The 21124-nt window shown below is 36.4% G+C and overlaps 1 protein-coding gene across 1 annotated transcript; it reads right to left on the bottom strand.

The window, feature by feature from the left end:
• Positions 1-2159: 2159 nt before the first annotated feature.
• On the bottom strand, positions 2160-4706 carry LOC113734136 (gibberellin receptor GID1B-like). The gene is made up of 2 exons (XM_027260492.2): positions 4233-4706; positions 2160-3686 (listed from the first exon to the last, which is right to left on the bottom strand). The coding sequence occupies exons 1-2, from the start codon at positions 4269-4271 to the stop codon at positions 2691-2693; spliced, it is 1035 nt and encodes a 344-aa protein (XP_027116293.2). The 5' UTR covers positions 4272-4706; the 3' UTR covers positions 2160-2690.
• Between the last annotated feature and the right edge of the window lie 16418 nt (positions 4707-21124).

Below are 21124 nucleotides of genomic sequence, written 5' to 3'. Positions count from 1 at the left end.
TATCTATCGTTTTATTATTCCCATACAATATTAATTATTTTTTCACAATTTTATCCTTTTATCTCTCTTTTCTAATACAGGGTTCTTAATTACTACTCCTAGTAATTATTACTTCTCTCTTTGTAACAACCCTAGTAATTAATGAGAATACAAAAGGAAAGTAGTGTACAGATTTAAGTAATGCAAAGCTTTTCTTAATTGGTGTGCAAAACCTTAAACGTCAGTTATAAAAAAAGGGAGGGGGTAGTTTTTTTTTTTTTTTTTTTGGGAAAACAACAAAGACCTAAAAAGTCAAGATAGGGTGGTAAGATAATTAATTGTACTCTTCGTAACTTTGTGTGTCATTTTTCAACCTTTAGGCCTTTTTTTTTTGTTCTTTTGAAAGCAACCTTTAGGCTTTTTTTTTCTTTTTTTTTTTTTTGAAAGCAACCTTTAGGCTTTAGTGCCATTGAAACACTTACTGGCATCAGAAAAGCAATCCAAAATAGATAAATAAAATTAAAAAATTGAAATAATAATAATAAAAGATGATAAAAGAAAATGGAAGGGATAGGTTGGGGAACTAAGGAGGCGCAAGATCCGTCCATTAGGTGTTGTTGTATACTTGTATCATGTACGTGTGGTGAATTTTCATTATAAAAGTGGTCCCGTCGGAGAGAGCGAGAGGGTTTAAAAAAGGGAAGAAAAAAAAAAAGTGTCCTAGCAAAATTCCCAGCCACCAGTGGAGTGGGAATGTGGGATGAGAGCTTGCTTTCCTTCCATCCATCAAAAACAAAAGCTAATTCCCGTCATTTGCTATTTATCCCAAACTCCAAACCCACATCTACGTCTGAAGACCAGAGCACCAACAAGAAGAACAAAGCAATCGAGTGCTGACAAGGAGCTTTTAACCAGAACCAATGTCCACGTTTGGGCGAGGTCCATGATTCCCACTCCTGTCCCTTTGAGCCATATTTGTAAGATGTCCTTTTGGCTTTTGGTGGACGGGGTTTAGTCTTCTTAGCTTTCGGATGACAACGGGATTTTCATCTCCATTTATGGTCCACCATCTATGATCTAACCCAAAAAAAAAAAAAAAAAATCCACCACCTGTCGCGCGTCCTTTCCTCCATTTTCAATTCTACCCATCGGCGATGACCCATAAATATATGCACACGCTTCACTTGGAAACAAAAAATGACACACAAAGGACGACATGCAGAATCCCAACTGGTGAGTTTATTTTCTTGCCATGTTAGAAGGGCTCCTCTGCTCCCTTAAGAGACAGATTATACTGTGGATCAGAGCTTAGAATCAGTTGACATAACTTGAGAATTCAACTCACGGCCCAGATCAAGCTTTTCCCAGTCACCTTTCAACTCGCTTCCCACTTCAGTAGCGTACAAACTTTTCCCTGCTAACCTTTTTTAACACTCATGGTCGGAAATGGGGCAGGGACGGTTGCAGGAGGGTTAATGGCCATGATTTGGCCTCAAAATTTTGTGTGATTGAGATTACAAGTTGTAACTCGATTTTCGCGCTATGTGTGGACCTCACAAAAATTTACTCTAAAGTTACGCAATGTGCAAAAAAAGTTACACGATGTACAAAAAAAATTACGTACAGTTGATAATGATCAAAACTGCTGCAACCGTCCGTGCCCCGAGTCCCTCATGGTCTGTCCATCTAATCGTAAGAGGAGAAATAAAGAAGGTGCCGCTTGACGAGGAAAACAATCAAATATAATCATCTGCAGCAGCCTTGCTCCCAATCTAAGGGCGGTTCTCTCTTCAAAAGTACACGACGTTGTTAAGAAGATCTCAAGTCTGAACGATTGATTGATGCTTCCATGGACAAAAATCCCATGCAACATGCCAGTTCAAAAGATTGCCCGAGCAAACATCTGCAAAATTCTCATGTGCGCCCGAATCCAAGTGAACGAATGCAGGCAGTTCCGTGAAAATTTTGAACAGAGCAATAAAAAATTTCCAAGGACTAAACGATCCAAAACAGTTCATGGTTGACTTCAAACAGCTTCAATGCGAGTCAGGATTAGTTAAAAGCACTAATGATCATTAGCAAAATTAGAATTCTCACCGTGGAGACGATTACTTACAATTAAAGTCGACATAGTATAGACATAGCCTGGGCTTCATAGCAGTAAATCCCGTAGAAGAGAGTAAACAAACAAAATCTTAATATATATCTCTACCGAACAGTATATAACATACAGGTTTACAGCCCCATGAATTTGCAATCATACTCTGAAATTAGACTTTCTGCTAATGGCGACGCGCTGATGTCACCTGAGTGACCAGCAACCATTAACCTGAGTCCTACATCCTCCTCCTTCGTGGCCAGAGGTTTTATATGGATGTGGTAAAGCTTGAGCCGAAGACCTTATGCAAATCCACAATAAGTTGCAGTCTTCAGTATCTGACTGATCAACGTCCCAGCACGAGAAACCAGCTTTATGTACCAATAAAACGGACGGCAATTGATCTTCGGATGGGAGACAGCCAGTCCCCCGAGACATCCACCCTTCTTATACAACCACGAGAAATAAAAAGTTGAAAACAACAGTAAGTAGTAATTCTACACAATTCATACAACTACACACCATCACTGCCGAAAGGGGAAATAAAAGGAACCCGCATGAATGTCAAGCTTTCTGTCATGTATGGCTGCCAGTAGTGAAGTTAATTAATGTATTAACAGTTAGAATGGATAAAACTGGTAATTTCCTCCATGAGAGTATAGAAGTAGTCGTTATTGGGCAAGAAGAAGAAACCAATTGTGGCATCCTTAAAATGCAGGAGCTTCACCTCCTTCCCCGATCTTTTGAGCCCTTCGACATAAGCCAATTGCCAATCCTGGACAAGATCCAAACCAGGCACAAGAACAAGGCTTTTTGGGAAATTCAATCCTTCAAGGCTTCTACCCCTGGGGCCAAATATATTGCAAGCAGGGTGGTCTCTATCTTCTCCTTCTGGTAGAAATGCTCTCCAATACCAATCCCTGTCTTGGATTTTTACAAAGTACTTCCCATCTAACCTCTTCTCTGACTCTGTTCTCTCTTGCCCGCCAAATAATGGCTGAAGAAGAATGTTGCCTAACACTTCGACCCCAGATTCGGCAGCCCTAACTGCAACATGGTGCACAATATTACCACCAGAACTATCACCAGCCAAGTATGTATGAACCTTCAGATCCTTCCCACTTCGCAGCCATGGTCTCGAATGTGCCCACTTTAGAGCAGCCCATCCATCATCATACGCACAAGGATATCTATATTCTGGCGATCGACGATAATTTACAGATACAACAACAGCTTTGCAAACGCTGACTAAGCGACGACAAAGGGTGTCATAGATAGCACTATTAGCTGAAGAATGAGTAAAACTTCCACCGTGGAAGAAAACAATAACTGGAACAGCTTCAGTAGTGCTCAAGGGCTTTTCAAGTTCTATCTTTCCCCACTGATCCTCGTTTTCTGAGGCAGGCCGGTAGACTCGATTAAGAAGGCTTGTAGCACGGTCAACAACATCAAATGAATATACACCATCAACTGGAATGGTGTTAGCAGGAACCTTTCGGTCAAGAAACTCAGCCAATTCACGATTAAAGGTGCCATCAGGACGGCGAAGCATGTTGTAAGCGAGCTTGAAATTGGATATAAGTATCCATGTATTAAGTGGAACAACCCTCTGGGGAAAACCAAAAAAATATGGATACCAATGTTAGACTTTCAGGACCCGATAACAAGCACTACAGATTGACAACTAAAATCGACTATATTTTCCCCAAGTATATCTTAAATCAAAGGCAACCAGAAATAAAGGGAAAAGTGAAGAAAAAAATTGCTGCACATCCTAAAAAAAAGAAAGCAAATGAAAAGTATAGAAAGAACCCCCAAAAGCCCCAAACGAACAAGTAAAAACAACTTTCCGAGGGCTGCTAATTCAGCTGAAAAAGGGAAAGAAAACAGTGCAATACATCAAACCACAAATTGAGACGTAAAAGCAAAAGGGATAACAAAAAATTAATCTTTTTTCTGTAAACAAGTGATCTTTCTTGAACAAGAAGCCCAAAAGCCTCTGCAGAAATTGTCAAAGCAGCAAAAATGTAACAAAACCCAGAAACCAGATTAAGACATAATCTTGTAATTAAGTAGTGATTAGTATCATGATTAGCTACGATTGAAAAAATGAAAAAAGGGAAAGATGGGGGAAGGGTGGGGGATTGGATAATACCTTGGATTCACTAGCGTTGATTTCATTACTACCAGCCATGGACTTTTTCGTTCAAAGATTCAATCTTTGCGAAACCTTAAAAGGGCTGAAAGCTAGCTGATCTTCAAAAATATCAGTCTTTGACAGCTCATAACGTATCACAGAGACCAAAGATCGATTTTTATCAAGTTAAGAATGAGTGAATAATGAATCACTCTCACTCAGGTCTCTTTCTATTCTCTCCGTTTTTCCTCGCCCTTATTTTTTTTTTTTTTGAAGTATGTATGGATACAAATAGTACTAGAGTAGAGAGGGTGCGTGTGTGGAGGGTGAGGGCCGCAGGGTTTGATTCCTCGTTACGAGCTTCTGAACAAGAAGAGACACTTCTGAAATAACAACAGAGGCTTCAGACACGCAGAAGAAGATCAAGGAAAGGAAATTGTGTAGAGGCACCACACAGACATATAGTAGTATATCTCTATTTCTAATTCGACTCAGATGAAAAGGGAACAGAGATAAATGGGAGGAAAAACTATTAAAGGAGGAGGAGAGAGAGAGAGCGAGAGAGAGAGAGAGAGGAGAAGAAGACAGGAAAGAGTGAAAATGCGGGACTTGGGAGCCGCGGGGGGGGGGGTGTAGGGCTTGGGATGAGAGAAGGGTAAGAGAGCAGGGGAAGAGAGAGAGACAGAGAGGGGGGCGTGAAGTCAAACGCAAAGGGACGACGGTGGTGGGCGGAGACGAACGAGACGACAAAGGGGGCGGCCGAAATAAACTGTTTAGTAGGCCCCCACCATTTCTTATGAGTAAGGAGTATTATTATACAACTCCGGTATTTGTCATTTAATTTATTCGCGGGTGCATTGCATTCTCTTTTTTCACCTTGTAATTAGTAGTACTCCCTCCGTCCCACTTTGATAGTCCTGTATTCCTTTTTCATTGTTCGAAATTATAGTCCACTTTCCAATTAAAGAATGTAATTATATTTTAATTTTTCTAAAATACCCTTATTCAATGTAAGTAGTTGTTACTATAAATTCACCCCATTTAATGAGAGTTGATTCTTTTTTTACCATCAATTCAAGTTTCCATAAAGTTGTACCATATTTAATGTGAGGGTATTTTAGAAAAATAGCAATCTAAATTTACTTTTTCAATAAAATTAACTATTTTTTTTAAATTGTGTGAAAAAAGAAACAGGACTATCAAAGTGGGACGGAGGAAATACTATTTAAATTGCCACAGTTAAAGCGAAGTAGGGGCTTTTTAATTTCCATATTTAAAAGGTTTTTTCTAGGTCATCAAATGAGCAAAGTAAAGAAAGAAAATAAATTAATTATTAATGCTTTAAAAATATCGCCCACCCCTAAATTACAATACTTTTGCACAAAAAAACATTTGTCTTTTTTTTTTATTAAAAATATAACACTGAAGATACACAAACCTCTTATTTACAAACCAAAATACTTCGTACAATAAAGGTTTTTGTTCCTCATACTCGGTTTGTGATTAAAGCTAATGCCAGACCTGCTTTTGCTAAGTCCATTAAAAAAAAATGTCAAATGTGACCCATCGCATGCAGAAGTAACGCTCTGTCACGAGGCATTCATAATTCATAAGAAAAAATAACCACCCTATTTTGTTGTGTTGCCCCTTGTTTTGTACCATCACGCTATTCTCTACGCAGGTAATACGTTTTGGAAACATTTGCCAGAAAATAATAGATATGAATATCAGTAGCCATAGCCAGCATGGCAAGTAATGTCTGCCTAGTATGTATGTCACAAAATTTCGCATACATCTATACAAAGTCTTGGCGATGGATTTGATGTCTAAAATTTCTGTCATCATTTTTATTTTATTTTATTTTATCGTTACATGAGGGAACACATACAATTCTACCCTATTTTTCGAACTTTATGTTGTGACACACACTGGACTATCTCCCACGTTTACAACTGGACCAAAATTTTCTAAAATCGCCAATAGTTTCCTCTCTTTTCAAAAAAAAAATAAATAAATAAAATAAAAGATACACTCCTATCCTATTATTTTTAGCGTGCACGCGCACGATATGTGCCTTTACCACTAACTAACATACTCTATATAGTGACACACACTATCTTCCTATACATTTTCTTAAATGAATTTTTTCGTTCATCGCATTTAAAATATTAATTTTATGATCTTTACAAACTCAAATTAATAAAATTTGATTCTTGTCTAAATTTTCAATCACTTTTTATTCTAAATTCGCCATATGACCGACATGCAGTTATGTTTTATATAAACAAAAAAAGCCAGATCCCACTTTTCAATAGTAAAAATGAATATATATATTAGGTTAGATCCTACTTTTTGAGAGGTAAAAGTGAATATAAATCAGGTCATTTGTTTAACTATAAATGAGGTTTGATCTTTTTGCTCCCAAAAAAATAATTATGCGTGTCTCAAGTGATGGATTCAAGGTTAAAAAAAAAAAAAAGTTGAAAGCTTAGGTTGAATTAAATTTTATGGACTTGACTTTGAAAAAAAAATCAAATTGAACATTCGCTTATGCAATAATGTTATATGAATGTATAATATCCTATAGGAAAAACATTCAAATTGAACACAATCAAACAATCAACCTCGGCTCCTAATTTTGTTGTCGGTACATTAGGAGTCTTTAACTAGAGTTCACAAAAATCTGGATGGATATTGGGTCAAAAAACTTGAGAAGGAAACTGTAGAAATCAAAATAGAACAATCAAATTTTAAGAAAGCCTTTGTTGAAGGGCGGGCAAAGGGAACAATAGGGATGAAATGACGATAGGTCAGTGTCCCGCTCTTTCCTCTTCCTCATTGAGATCCAACACATGCAACTGAGCGTCATTGGTTACAGCTCCATCTTCTCTGGTACCACCGGTTCTCGTTGAGCTCTCTCATGCATCATCGGTTGCGGCTCCAGCTGCTGTGGTACCATGCACTCACGAACGGTTCTTATGGAGCTCTTCCCTAATTAATTCCATCCGTAGCCGTCTCCCCTTTTGACCGGTGCCTTTAAACTGCAACTAGGTAAATAGTTCGTGGAGTTTTTTTTACATTTAGCCCTATTTTACTAGGGCGAGGGCCCACAAATTCAAGCAGATTATAAATCTAAGTCGAGTCAGGCACTCAAAGAGCTCTACGGACTCCCCGTCTATCAGTATACATATGATACAGGGTACATATGGGGTATATTTTTCGAGTTTAACTAATGATAAACTCATAAGAATTAGGGTATATAACATTGGAGTTAAAACGTTATAGCATAAATGTACTTAAACAAGATTTTAAAAAAGTATGTTCATGTATAACTCAAGCGTACGTAATTGAGCTTGATTGAGTAATACGGGGGTTAAGAATCTTTGATTCCTTATTGCGGTTTATTTGTCAAAATATATTTGCTTACATCATCGTTACAATTTCCAACACACCTTTTTATCTTCTTCATTATCTTTTTATCTCACATACATCATATCACAAAAAGTGCTATAATAAAAATATCTCTAATAATTCACAATCCAAACAAATATATATTCCCGTCGCCCTTGCCCCAATAATCCCCCCACCCCCCCTGTAGAGGGGAGTTCTAGTAGCCTTGCTTGTTGTACATATCAAAGCTTAAAATTTAACCTTATCATATGGAATTTCTAAAACTAGTGGTGAGTACTAAATCTGCCACGCGTTAGATTTGATTCGATTTTTACTAGCTTTTTATCTCCCGTGCATAAACTACTAATGATTAACACATGTTGGAGTATTAGAAAGCTTCTAGAATATCTCAAATGATGAATAGATACATAAAAATTAGTAATGGAGAGGACACATATCGGAGTTCAAGTTGCCACAAATCAATCCCTATCAGGCTGAAAGATGATTTTGGAATTATACAAATAGCGCAACACTGGGAACTTGCACATCGTATCAGACGTGTTCCAAGATTGACCAAAAATTTCGATTTGAAAAATAGAGAATAAAGTAATTAAAATTGATTTTTTTTCCCTTTCCGTTATAATAAAATCCATTGGAGGAAAATAAAAATAGCACCTCAGTCTTTGCTTGCTGGCTAGGGTGGGGAGCCTTGGATCTTTGATCATCTTTTAACCAAAGAAAAGAAGAGGAGAAAAAGATAAAAAAGGCACCAAAATGGAAAGCTAACGTATTAAGCTGGTTCCTCCGACAGCTGGACATACAAATGGAAGGAAAAAGGAAAAGAAAAGGAGAGCTTGGAGTTAGCCAAACTGTCTCTGACTTTAGGCGTACTTGTGCTTAATCTCTGAAAAGAGAGAAGGAAAAAACGAAGAAGAAGAAAAAGAGAGATAGTAAACGAAGACGCGGAAGAGTAGTGCAGAGAGGACGGAAACAATTGGCTTTTCCAGCGTGCGGCCGACGCCAAGGCACGTGGCGACAAAGAGGTTTCGTCTCTAGTCCTCTGCCAAAAGCCTGTTTATAGAATGACCCAAATGCCCTCGCAATTCCACATCCCCCCCCCCCCAGAACCCACGGAGGAGGACGACACGTATTTTGTCATTTAGCGAGAAGCGCGTGACGGCATGTCTTCGTCTTCGGTCAGGACAGGACAACTCCCAGGCTTTTCTTTATTCCCTCATTTTCTTTTCCTACTAGTATTTTCTTACTCTTCCCCACAAAAAAAAGAAGAGAAAATTTCTTTCCTCTTTGTGGATTTTGTCGTTCATTAGCGTAGAGTCTTTTTTGGATATGCCACCGGTGATCGACACGTGTCAGTAGTGAGAAAGGTCCCACCGTCGAAGGTCCACCCTTTGCTTGAGGAGATACGAGGATAGCGGGGGCCCTTTGTTTGGTGGGGAAAGGGGAGGGGCTTGGTACCTGGTATTTCAGAAAGTCGACACGCGTCCATCCATCCTGCCAAAGGGGAGCAGCTGCCCAGTACCAATAGTGATTCTACTATATATATATATATATATATATATATACTCCCTCCGTCCCACTTTGATAGTCCTGTATTCCTTTTTCATCTGTCCCAAATTGTAATCTACTTTTCAATTGAAGAATGTAGTTATATTTTAATTTTTCTAAAATATCCTTATTCAATGTAAGTAGTTGTTACTATAATCCTACCCTATTTAATGAGAATTAATTTTCTTTTTTTACCATCAATTCAAGTTCCCATAAAGTTGTACTATATTTAATGTGAGGGTATTTTAGGAAAATAGCAATCTAAATTTACTTTTCCAACAAAGTTAACTACTTTTTCTTAAACTGTGTGAAAAAAGAAACAGAACTATCAAAATGGGACGGAGGGAGTACTAGATTTTTTTCATTTTGGATGGGGAAAAGGGAGAGATGGGCTATACCAGGTAGAGAAGGAGAGAGTGGTAAAACGAGGTGGAAGCGGGGTCCTCACGAACAACGAAACCAAATGCCTGGTTGAAATATGAAAAGACGAGGACGAGGGGCATAACCGAAAGTTGCACTGGTAGAAGAATAGATGAACCAACCGAGGATGGCCGCCGGGAGAGAAAAAGGAAGAAGAAAGTTGACAAAACAAAAGACAAGGCAGAGCATACTATATTATTATACCAGCAGTTAAATTAACTACTAATTGAAGTACCACCGGACTAGCCTCCGGTAGTAGTGCCACGGAGCGGAAGCGAGGAAACAAAGTGCACCAAGCCAAAGTGGATATTTGTACTTGGATCCAACCCGGACCCTTAAATTAAAATCTAACGCGCCATCTTCTTATACTAGTAAAACACTTCTTAGAGTATTTACTTTTTTTTTTTTTTTTTTAAAAACAAACTATGATGGTAGTACTTTATACTATTCTATTCCAAATAAAAATTACTACTAGTACTTTTTAGTGTAGAAAAGAATGCAGCGCTGCTACCTTGTGGGCTACTCTTTGGTGGTAAAAGGAAAGGGGGACAACAAGTGCAAAAAAAAAAAAGAAAGCTAAATCGATTAGTTGGTATGAATGAATGTGTATCAGGACAGGACAAAAGAAAATTGGAGAATCAACAATTACATTATTGCTACTGTTTGAGTTATTGATTGTACTTGGAGGCATTTATTCATCGGAGGCTGGGGTGGCGTCGTGGGGGTGGGGGATGGGAGACTGGGAAACAAAGAAGCAGCACGCCAGAACCAAAAAGGTTGCAAAATATGGTTGTCGTTTGTGAAGGTGGCTAAGCATGTGCCACACACACACAAAGCATACCAAACTTTGTTGCCCTCAAAATTCCACCAAGTCAGTGTACATATATGTATGTATATACCAAAGTCAATCCTTGTACCAGTATCATACATTCGTTCATACTTCTTGTAGTCGTCTTTCTTTTTTTTTTTTTTTGCCCCACGCCAACCCAACCCCGGTCCCTTCCCTTCCGCAGTTTTGAGTTTTGATTTTTCCTCCTTCTTTGTCCTTTTCCGCTTTCTTGCGTATCGAGCCATAAAATTCCAAGGCCTCGGCATTCATTTTCCAATTTTTCTTTTTTCTTGGCAGAAGAAAGCTCAAAAAGATGGTGGCCGGGTGGGGATGGGGAAAGAAAAAGAGAGGGGTGCGGCGGCCCACATCCAGTTTGGCTTTTTGTGCGTTAGGTCAACAACTAGGAACAGCATTTGGCTTCTTGTGCCGATTGGGTCAATATCCCACCAAAGGTCCTCCATTAAATAATAATAATATTATTGGTAGCAGTAGCAGTAGTATAACTTAATAAAATATTATTAAGTGCTACATCCGCCTCTGCTGTCGCGCTCCAATCGAATTATTTTCCACACTCTTTTTTTCTCCACTGTGCTTGTCATCTTGTCCTTTTGCATCTTGTTTCTCTCTTTGTCATCTTCTCACGCACATTTTCATCCTTTGCAATTTTCAAAGCAATTGCCGCTGGCTCTTAAAAGTCTAATAGGAAAGCAAGAGACGCCTGGCTATATATGTCACTTTGATCTGGAAAGAAACGGAAAAAAAATCCCACGCAACTCTCTATGTCGGAGTCTGATTTAGTAATTTTACACAACACAGAGGATTGATTATATTAAAGTCAGATGAAAAAAGACAAAAGCGACTAGTGTTGGGCTGATTTAAGAACTCGTAGTCCTACTCCTATCTTACGTTGTATTGTAATCGGTCCGGTGAACAAGGAAAGACGAGGCTGTTAGCGCGAGCGAGCCGACCGACCGTGCGGGATGATTAATTAGCACAAAGTAGGGTCGGAAACGAGTCGAGTCGAGTTTTGAACTAATCGAGCCGAGTCTCGACTAAATTTTACCAAACTCGAGTTCGAACTCGAACTCGATGAGCCGGCAATTTTCAAGCTCGAGCTCGACTCGAATCAAGTCGAGCCGAGCTCGAGCTCAAAAAAATAAAAAATAATTATTTTATTTTAAAAAAAATAAATAAAATAATATTTTTTTCTTAATAAATAATAAAATATTAATAATATATACGTAATTTTACTATGAAAATAAAAAATATATATACGTAATTTTATTATTAAATAAAAATAAAAAAAATATATATATACTCAAACTCGCGAGTTAACGAGCTTAATATTTTGAACTCGAGTTCGAGTTCGAGTTTGACTCGAGCCGGCTCGAGCTTGATTCGCGAGCGGCTCGATTCGTTTGCAGCTCTAGCACAAATTGATACAGCACGCCTGCCTGAAGGAGTCGACCAGAAGAATTACTACATGCATGTTCTCTCTCGAGTAATAACGGGTTCTTTTTGTATTCAGAAATTCCTTCAAAAAAAAAAAAGCAATATTCGGAAAGTGGGGAAAATATTTTAAGTGTAGAGTCAGTCAGACTGTTAATAAAATATTTTCCCAATTTCTGAAAAATCTTTATTTATTATATATATATATATATTTATTTTTTTGGGGTTCCCTTGTTCTGATTCAACAACAGTGCATTATAGCAGTCAAATGCACCGTTTTCTTGGGCTGCTTCCTGCTCAGCATCAATTCTTGTAATCTTCATACGACCAACGACATTTTGACATTTTGTCCCGTCCCGTAAAGACAATTAATTCATTGGACTTTTGTCTTTCTCTCATGCGTGCCCCACCAAGCACCGGAATCGAGTCTTCTTATATAGTACTACTATATAATGCAAGCCAGGCCATCCCAAAATTAAGGATATATACATATATATATATTATAATCCATCTTCTCAGATACAAGAGTCTTAATTGATGGCTGAAAAAATCATCAATTAAGCTAAAACTTTTCAGCTTTTTGTGCAAATTAAGACAGAATCTAGGCGATGCAATGCATGTAAATGTAAACACGACCTCCTTTTCTCGTGTACTGTGGCAGGCAGTTGATGAACGTGGGTTACGCTTTTCTTTAATTACAAATTCCGTTAAAAATAATAATAGTAGTGATGTGCTTCGCGGTTTTGTTTAACAACAATCAAAGACGCGTGCGTGACTCTCTCGTCTTCAATATTCTCTTTAATTAATTGATGCTCTTTTTTCCATCACCGGCCATCGCAAGCTGAAAGATTCTTTTGGCTTCTCAGCTCTATACGTACATGCACGTAATTAGAAACGTCATGCGATAGTTTGTTACCGATTGATTCGCTCTGAATTTTGTTTCTTTTTTTTTTTTTTTCCTTTTCTTTCCGTTTCGGGATGATGATCCATTCTTTGGTTGAATGCAATGCATGTAATGCTGTGGCACATGCACGCTTCAGAATGATGATGATGATTCTTATTATTACTGAACTCTTTAATTAAGAGCTAATCCCTTGCAACCCAGCTAAGCCCGGACTTAATTAATTTACAGTTGGGAAGTGGAGTATCTGGATGCTGTTCTCCGGTCAACCTTTTCGTTGGTGGGGCAAATTAACTCCACCAGTTAGTCAACTTTTCTTGGTTTAATTTTTTTAACAAAAAAACAAATATGGAAATTTAAATAGAAAGTCTCTAGCCCAATTAAAGAAAAGGAAAAAAAGAAGTAAATAGTCAAACTGTTCCGGGCGTATAAATACAATGAATACGGGAGGTGTACGTAATTGCCGATTGGCATGTGATTATGAGAGGAGGGCGTGTGCTGTTTAGTCGCTCAAAGATTAGGTTGGGGAGGTACTACTATTTTGCACGAGTCCTAATGCAAGAAACCCTCAAAAGAGCCGGGGGAGGGGGAGGGGGGGGGGGGGAACCGCAAGAAAATCAGCAGCACTCAAATCCCAATCTCTTTTTCTCAAAAACAATAATTAGGCTCCACAGGTTGGAATTGGACCAGTGGATGATCATCAATTGAGACTGGGATCCCACGCTTTTGACTTAAAACCCCCATTGGGATTCCCAAAGATTTGCGATCTAATGGGGGGCTGATTGGTGAAGCACTGCTGTCACCTAGTCACGTCATCATATTAATTTTGTTTTCTCACCCAATCCCAATGCCGGTGTTACCAAAGTTGAAAAAAGCTCGTTTAAGCTTGGCTGTCAATTTTCTCTCGTCGGTCAATTTTTTGCAAAACCGCAAAAATGGAAGCCCACGGCCATCTGTACATATATATCTATATCTATATAAATTTAAGAAAGAATTTTTAGCAACAAATCTTCACAAGCTTTTCCACTCTCAACTCTATTTTTCTAGCATTCTACATTTAATTTATTTCATAAAAAATATCATGGGCACATTACATACCTACGTTTCCCTCAAATAAGAAGTTAACTCCAACTAACACTCTCACATTTCCCTCAAACAATAAGTTAACTCCAACTAACACTCCTTACACACCTTACTCCAATTAACACTCCTCACACACCTTTCCACTACAATTAAAACTCTTCCAATTAATAATTTCATTTACATTAAAACTCTTCCAATTCAATCATAAGATTGCGCAAGTTCTCTTTCCGCTCCATGTTGTTATCCTTATTAGCCCTCAAATTAAATTTCACTCCACACATACCTTCTCACTACAATTAAAACCCTTCCAATCAAGAATTTGCGAATTTGCCAATGCCATATATTGCCATTTATACTCTTCTAATGCCATAACCAATTCCCACTACCGATTCCATTTTTCTAGCATTTCATATTTAATTTAATTTATAAAATATATTTCTCTCAACTTCCACATCTACTCTTTAATTGTTGGTTACTTTTTAAAATCATTTCATTTCAAATTGTTGGTTAATGTGCATGTTATCCTATTTGAATTTCAACCCATCACGTTTTCGATTGTCTTGCGTTATTTATGATTCTACAACAATTAAAACTTCTATAAGAATATAAGAAGAGATAACAAATATAATATCCTTTCATGCTTTCTTATTAATTTAAATAAGTAAAATTATTTATATTCCATTTTTGTTATTCATACTTCAATAATCATTTTGATCATATAATTTTCATTAATTAAACTATATGATAAAACAAATGATGGAATTGCAAATAATACAAAAATTGAGTGCAAATAACATTTTCTTAAATAAGAAGTGGCCCCCATACCTTTCTAATTTAAAAAAAGTAGTTGCTCCGCTTATATAAGAATTTGGATTGAAGTTTATTAGTGGGAGGGTAAATAAAAAGAAAATATTGTCAGATTTAGTAAAAGTAAAAGAGTAACTGATAATATTTTATCTTTAAGCTTGGTAATCCTAAGTAAAAGGGAAAACTAAATAGAAAACAAAAGAAAATAATGTCGTGGATTTCAAAAAATCAAGAATGGTACCATTCATGAAATCCAAATTATGAAATCACTAAATAAAAAAAAATTACTACTAGCCTTTTAAAATGGAATTTTTTTTTTGAAATATTCATTTTTTATAAAAAAAATAATGATAATAACAACACCAATTCTACCAAAAAATTTTTAAAAAGTAATATTATAGTTTAAGAAAAAGATATAGAACATCCAACCATAAAATACTACTTAATTTGTATACATTTGGCCCAAATTTGACACTAGAATTGAATAAGAGTGCAAAATCCAAACACTAAAGATAAGTTTTGGTATCATTAATTATTTTCTGTATTCTTATTGCTGTCTTCATATATAATATGTATTTGCTATGTTAAATATATATATATATATATATATTGATTGTAGTACTTGAGGATATTATAGAAATTATCAATTTTTCATTTCCACTTTTAGATACTAATAATTGCAATCATTGTAATTAATTTTTAATTTTATATTTTCATTGTGATAGATAAAGTTAAATATATTGGGTCGCAGGGATATGAATTTAGAGATTAGGTATAGGGGGGAGGGAAGAAATTGGTGAGGTGTTGAAAAGTAGCAGGAAAGGTTGAAGAAGAAATATGAGTGACAAGGATGGCCGGAAAAGGTAGAAAAGAAGAAAGGAGATTACAGGGATATGACAGAAATGACAAAAAAATAATAATAATAGAGAGAGTGGTACCATGATAGAATATATGAAAGTCGTAGGAGGCATCTGATGACTAGTTGGCATATAAGAGAAAAGAGAAATGATGGTGATTTTTAATAATTTTGAGAACTCTAAAAACACATATTATGGAGAATTTTTTTAAAAATATACGTTAAAATTTATGAAAAATGCTAATCTAAATGCAATCAACAATTTTAGGGGCACAAGACAGGAGAAAGATTTTTTTTTTCTAAAAATGGAAGAAAATAAATTGGTTATAATTTATTTTTTTATATTATAAGTTTTGATATATGGGTATAATATAATATGTTTTGTCGGATATTGATAAATTGACTTTTTTTTAGAAAACTCTTTTCACCTTACTACCTAATCTAACCCTCTCCTTAAATGCGTTAATAATTCTTTTATCATGTAAATCATTATCGATTAATTTATTTTCTTTTAAATATTATGCATACACTTCTTTAAAATTTTTAGTCTATATATATATTTATTATTTTATACTACAATATATAAATATATAAAATATTATTTTGATTTGAAATATAACCCGTGCTATGCACGGGTCAAAATACTAGTGGTGGTAAAAGCGGTAATGGACACAGTCAGCAGCACCGCATACCCGCGCACGGCCCCTTTTCTCTCTCTCTCTAACTTGTATCGTACCGGCAATCAGTCTCAGAATAAAATGAAGTGCTGGTGCTAATCACATTTGCATTTCATTTTTCACGCTAGCTTGGAACTGGTGATGCTGACGCATTAACAAAAGCCTTGACTGAGACAATAAAAGAAAAAAGATTGCTGCTACTGTAACTTCCGTGAAATTCATTGATCGCTCAGAGGAGGCCAACGCAACAAGGCAACTCGTTTCCCTGAGAAGAAACCAGCGGAGGAAGCCGAAGAGTATTAATTACTACCTGCCCATAAATCAGGATGCATTGCATCTTTGCAGTTACTTCGGAGATTTAAATGGTACTTGGTTCTACCAGGCGGAGAGACATAAGTAGTAAGTAATACTATTTAGTTAGTCTCGTAAAGATTGATCCGGACACCCACTTCATCAGAAAAAAAAAAGATAATACTACTTGTTTAATGTCTGCTCTTGAATTCAATGAAATTTCTTTGTAAAGTGACTCGGTGAATTTTGGTTGCACAAGTCGAGTCACGAATGCACAAACTCGCTTGTCAAACGAGGAGTAGACGGGGTCTTGTTCCATGATCTCACTTTGATGTTTAATTTAGATACAGTTCGGGAATTGAATACGTAGGTTAAATTTAGCTTTCCATTTTGGAGTATTAGATGAGTATTTATAATAGTTGTGCCTATTGATGGAATGATGAGATCTACCTTCTACCTGATATTACGAGAGATGTTTGAGATGAGATGTCTGTCGTTAACAGGGAGTGAATAGGTTAACAGAGTTCCGGCAAGTCCACGTAAAACAAATTAATTGTTGTATGCGGAAATTATGCGAGAGAATATATTTTAGTCGGCGCCCTGCCGTGTAGAAAATAAATACACTCCCGTATGCGTTACACTTTTGCATTCTCCAGCCAGGTGAAATGCACCTTGAATGAACTTTCTTCGTTTCGAGTTTGAGTGCTCCGGGCCGTCGAGTTAATTTATGGATTCACCATTCATGCGATGCGACCCTACTCTTCGATTTTCTTATTTTACTCGTAGGTCAGTCCGTCGAGAAAATCGTGGCTGTTAACGTGTATCCGTAATGGAAGATAAATTTGACACGCAAGACGAAACTGACAAGGAAATACTACGTCACTGGAGATATCCGACGACTCCATCTGGTCAGGTATTGTTCATAAATTCAGTCAAATATTTTTCCTTCAATTCATTATTATTATTTTTTTTTTCAGATTTAGAGGCTGATTTTTCAGGTTGGGCAGAGCTTTGTTCCAAAGATACCCAACAACAGTAGCACGTGAGGGTCAAACTTAGGACATTTTACTGTAATTACAGACGATCATTTCCAACCGAACTACCAACGAGAGGCTTTTCCTTCAATTCATTGAACTTGATTTTTGGAGGCATCTTCTTATACGGCTACTAGCAGTTTAACATATTATTCTTTCTAAACTAGCTACTGCTACTATTTTTAAATCCCCCCACAATTACAACAATCCCAACCAAAAAAAAAAAAAGAAGTCAAGCTGATCAATAGTTTTAACAATTTTTTTTTCCCATGTAAAGGTCCATATTATATATATATATATATAATCCACAAACACGTCTCTGATATTTCATTCCAAATTACGTGAGAAAAAAGAAGATTTTTTTTTTTATATGTATACGATGACGTTTATGGGACGGGGCAGCCGAAGATGGGCTCGTCATTTTTCTTTTTCTTCAGCAAATTGAAATTAATATTCCAGGTGTACGTGGTGCATAATTAGAGGTTTCTCCGGTTTTCATTCTAGTTAGTAAGCTAGCTTTAGGGTCACTAATCACCATGTTTGTTTGTTGCTTCAGGAATTCAAATCTCGTCCGACAAGTATTCTATTTTTCATTTCTAGTGTATTATGAATTAGTTGCATCCGAGTGAATAGAGAACGAATATAGATTTAACACGTATTACATTAAAATCTAATTAATTAATAGGGTTTGCCTTCTAATTTCTCTAGCATCAAATTTTTGAATTAATCTTTCTTATATTGACAGTGTATTATCAGCATTAAATGAATGATAATCAAGTAGAGTTTGAATTTAAAATTCAACTTTTACACGTGTATCATGAATGAAACGGTAACAGCATATGCACTAATATTTACTCAAAATTCTTTGGGTTTGTTATGATTTGTAACACCGTGGCATGGTCCCCGTCCCCGACTGGCTTGCAAAGAAGCCTTGTAGTATGAAATTGGTTTTTCCTTTTCCAGAAAAGAAAAAAAAAAAAAAAAGGCTCATGGCTAGCCATCTGAGCACGCTGAAGGTCGAATTGATATCTGGTATAAGCCCAACGCCAACTCAAGCATCGGCCGAAGACAGGATGGGCACCCGCATAACCATCCATCCGCCCAGTCCAAAAAAAGCAGACCGATTTCACAAGCAATGCTTTCCACATGAGAAGCCCCACAAGGCAATCAAGATGATAGAGGAGCACAGTCCAATTATGAGTGCTGAACCTGACCCAACCATCAAAATGTCAGTTGTTTTTCTCTTGGAATGATCCATCAATATAATCTATGGGGCAGACTTTTATGGATTCCTTGACTCTCTCAGGATTAGATCTATTAATTGGGCGGGATACACCTGACCTCAGCACGAAAATATTGAGACCAAACCGTGTGAATTACTTGGACCCAGCAGAATTTGGACCTAAACAAAAGCTCAAATTAGCTAGTAAACAGTTCATTAGACCCATCTTGATTAAAGTCCTGCACATGAAATTCAGTGCGCATGCATCTATATATATATATACATGTGGGTGTTTGTTGAATATCATTCAGGTCAGATTGCTACCTTGAGAGCCTTAAGCCGAACCCATAATATATAGACCCAAAGCCCAATAATCCAAAAATTCTAAGCGTGCTATGAAGTATGAACCCTTCCCAAAATGAGAAGGGGCGGTTTTTATTTTTGGTTCGCACTTCTCAATATGAAGGGGGATGGTTATTTCTGGGAAAAGCTAAATTAATTTAGCACTTGATCAGATCAATATAGATAGCGCTTGCAAATAATTGAATTAGTCAATTCTGATCCCTCTCCTTATCAAAAACAAATAATTCCATCCCTTTCGGAGCAAGGTAGGATGACACTAGCATACAAAACTTGACAACTCACATTTATTTGTCATCATGGCAGCCCCAAAAGAGACCTTTTTGCAGTTCATCAATGAGTAACAAGAGTGTTAATTAGTTAACCATCGCTTGCTTGTTTTTTTTTTTTTTTTTTTTGACGGAAGCTAGAAATATAAATCTAATCCCAAAAGAAACCTCAAAAGCCGGCAACTTTTGAGGTCCTCCCAGGGACTTATAAACCCAACCCCAAACCCCCGGCAGACAAGTTTTTTGTCAAGTTTATTTACTATAAGTTTTTTAAAAATTATAATTACAGTAATCTCAAAATTATACACTTCAAAATATTTTAAAAAACACACACACACACACACATCAAAAATTTTTTTAAAAAATTTCTACAGTCAATAAGTTAACAAACACACCAAAAAATTCATTTGCGAAACGGGCCTAAGTTCCACAAACAGGATTATGGAAGTATGATCGTATAAAAAAGGCCCCTGATCATTTGTTCTGTCAAAAGATGTGTATCTAAACTGAGAACGTCAATAGTACTCTGAATCTCTAATTGATTTAGCTGCCTCCCACCAAATTGGCCTCGTGACAGGAAGTCTATTACTGTAGTTGCACGTCGAATTCCAACCATCTCCATGATTTTCTTAGTACTCTTTTAACGGGGAATCCTTCTCAATTAGATGGGTGGGTCTGGTCAACCGTGGTGGAGTTGTTGATCTCTACACTCCATCATCAATTATAGCCCATCAGACCCAAGAATTATCAAAACGGAGAATTTTATCTATTTAACGTCAAACAGTTACAATTGTAGTTCTTCTGATGGATGCATACAATCAGCATGAACTCAAAAGAAACAAAAAAAAAAAAAAAAATTCATCCACTCATATGAAGTTGGTCTTTTATGATTTTAATATCTAGTGAATTTGATTTAGTTTGAAAAATTATTGCACAATATATATATATATATATATATATATATATATAAGGAAGAGCGTGGAACTTTTACAAAGTTAAATAAATAGTAAACTTAAATGACATAAAAAGGAAACGATTGAGGAATAAAGAGTTTTTTTGACAAAAAAAAAGGGATTTATTAGGTATTTGGGCGGGATCAAAATGGGTTAAACCCATTTTAGTCCAACTCACATTTGTCCCCTGTCTAATAAAGGACAATCTAGATATAGTCCATATTCCTCCCATTTGCCATCTCTAGAACAATGAATAACTGCAATTGTAGTCTTAGACAAAGTGTCTGTAGCTCTAAGTTATACATACGCGTATATGTTACAAGTAGAGGTGTCAAAATGAGTGATTTTGGTGGATTGAAATGGGTAATAGGTATACGTGAATCAACTCATTTATATTCATTTAATTAGATGAGTATAAATATATTAGTAAAAAAATGAGTTGAACAACCCAATTACCTAATTGCAACTTGTTTTTTTTAACTTTTTGTAAATTAATTTAAATTCATTTTTGCAAACTAAAGTATCAATTTATACCACCATTTGCACCCGTCATTAGTTTTTAATATTTACTTGTACTACTTAATAAGCCTAATAACCATTTTCTCCCATCCCGTGCTCTATGTTGCAAATTACATGCTATTTAATAATTTAACAATAAGAATATAAAAATTTGAACCAAGTACTATGAATTGAACATAAAAACTTAATCCAAAAACTTTGAACCCTAGCATTTTTTTTTATGTGTGAATTTAAAATTTTATTTTGGGAAGGTAATAAAAGAGGTTAAAGTTTGTCATAAATCG

This window comes from Coffea arabica, chromosome 1e, assembly GCF_036785885.1.
Source record: "Coffea arabica cultivar ET-39 chromosome 1e, Coffea Arabica ET-39 HiFi, whole genome shotgun sequence".
Lineage (NCBI taxonomy): Eukaryota > Viridiplantae > Streptophyta > Magnoliopsida > Gentianales > Rubiaceae > Coffea > Coffea arabica.
Note: the sequence above shows the minus strand (reverse complement) of the source record. Positions and strands in the feature narration are given on the sequence as shown.

Coding starts and splice junctions, on each gene's coding strand:
- LOC113734136 (XM_027260492.2), bottom strand. CDS start 4,271: ATGGCTGGTAGTAATGAAATCAACGCTAGTGAATCCAAG. Junction 3,687..4,232: donor TCAACGCTAGTGAATCCAAG/GTATTATCCAAT, acceptor GGTTTTCCCCAG/AGGGTTGTTCCACTTAATAC.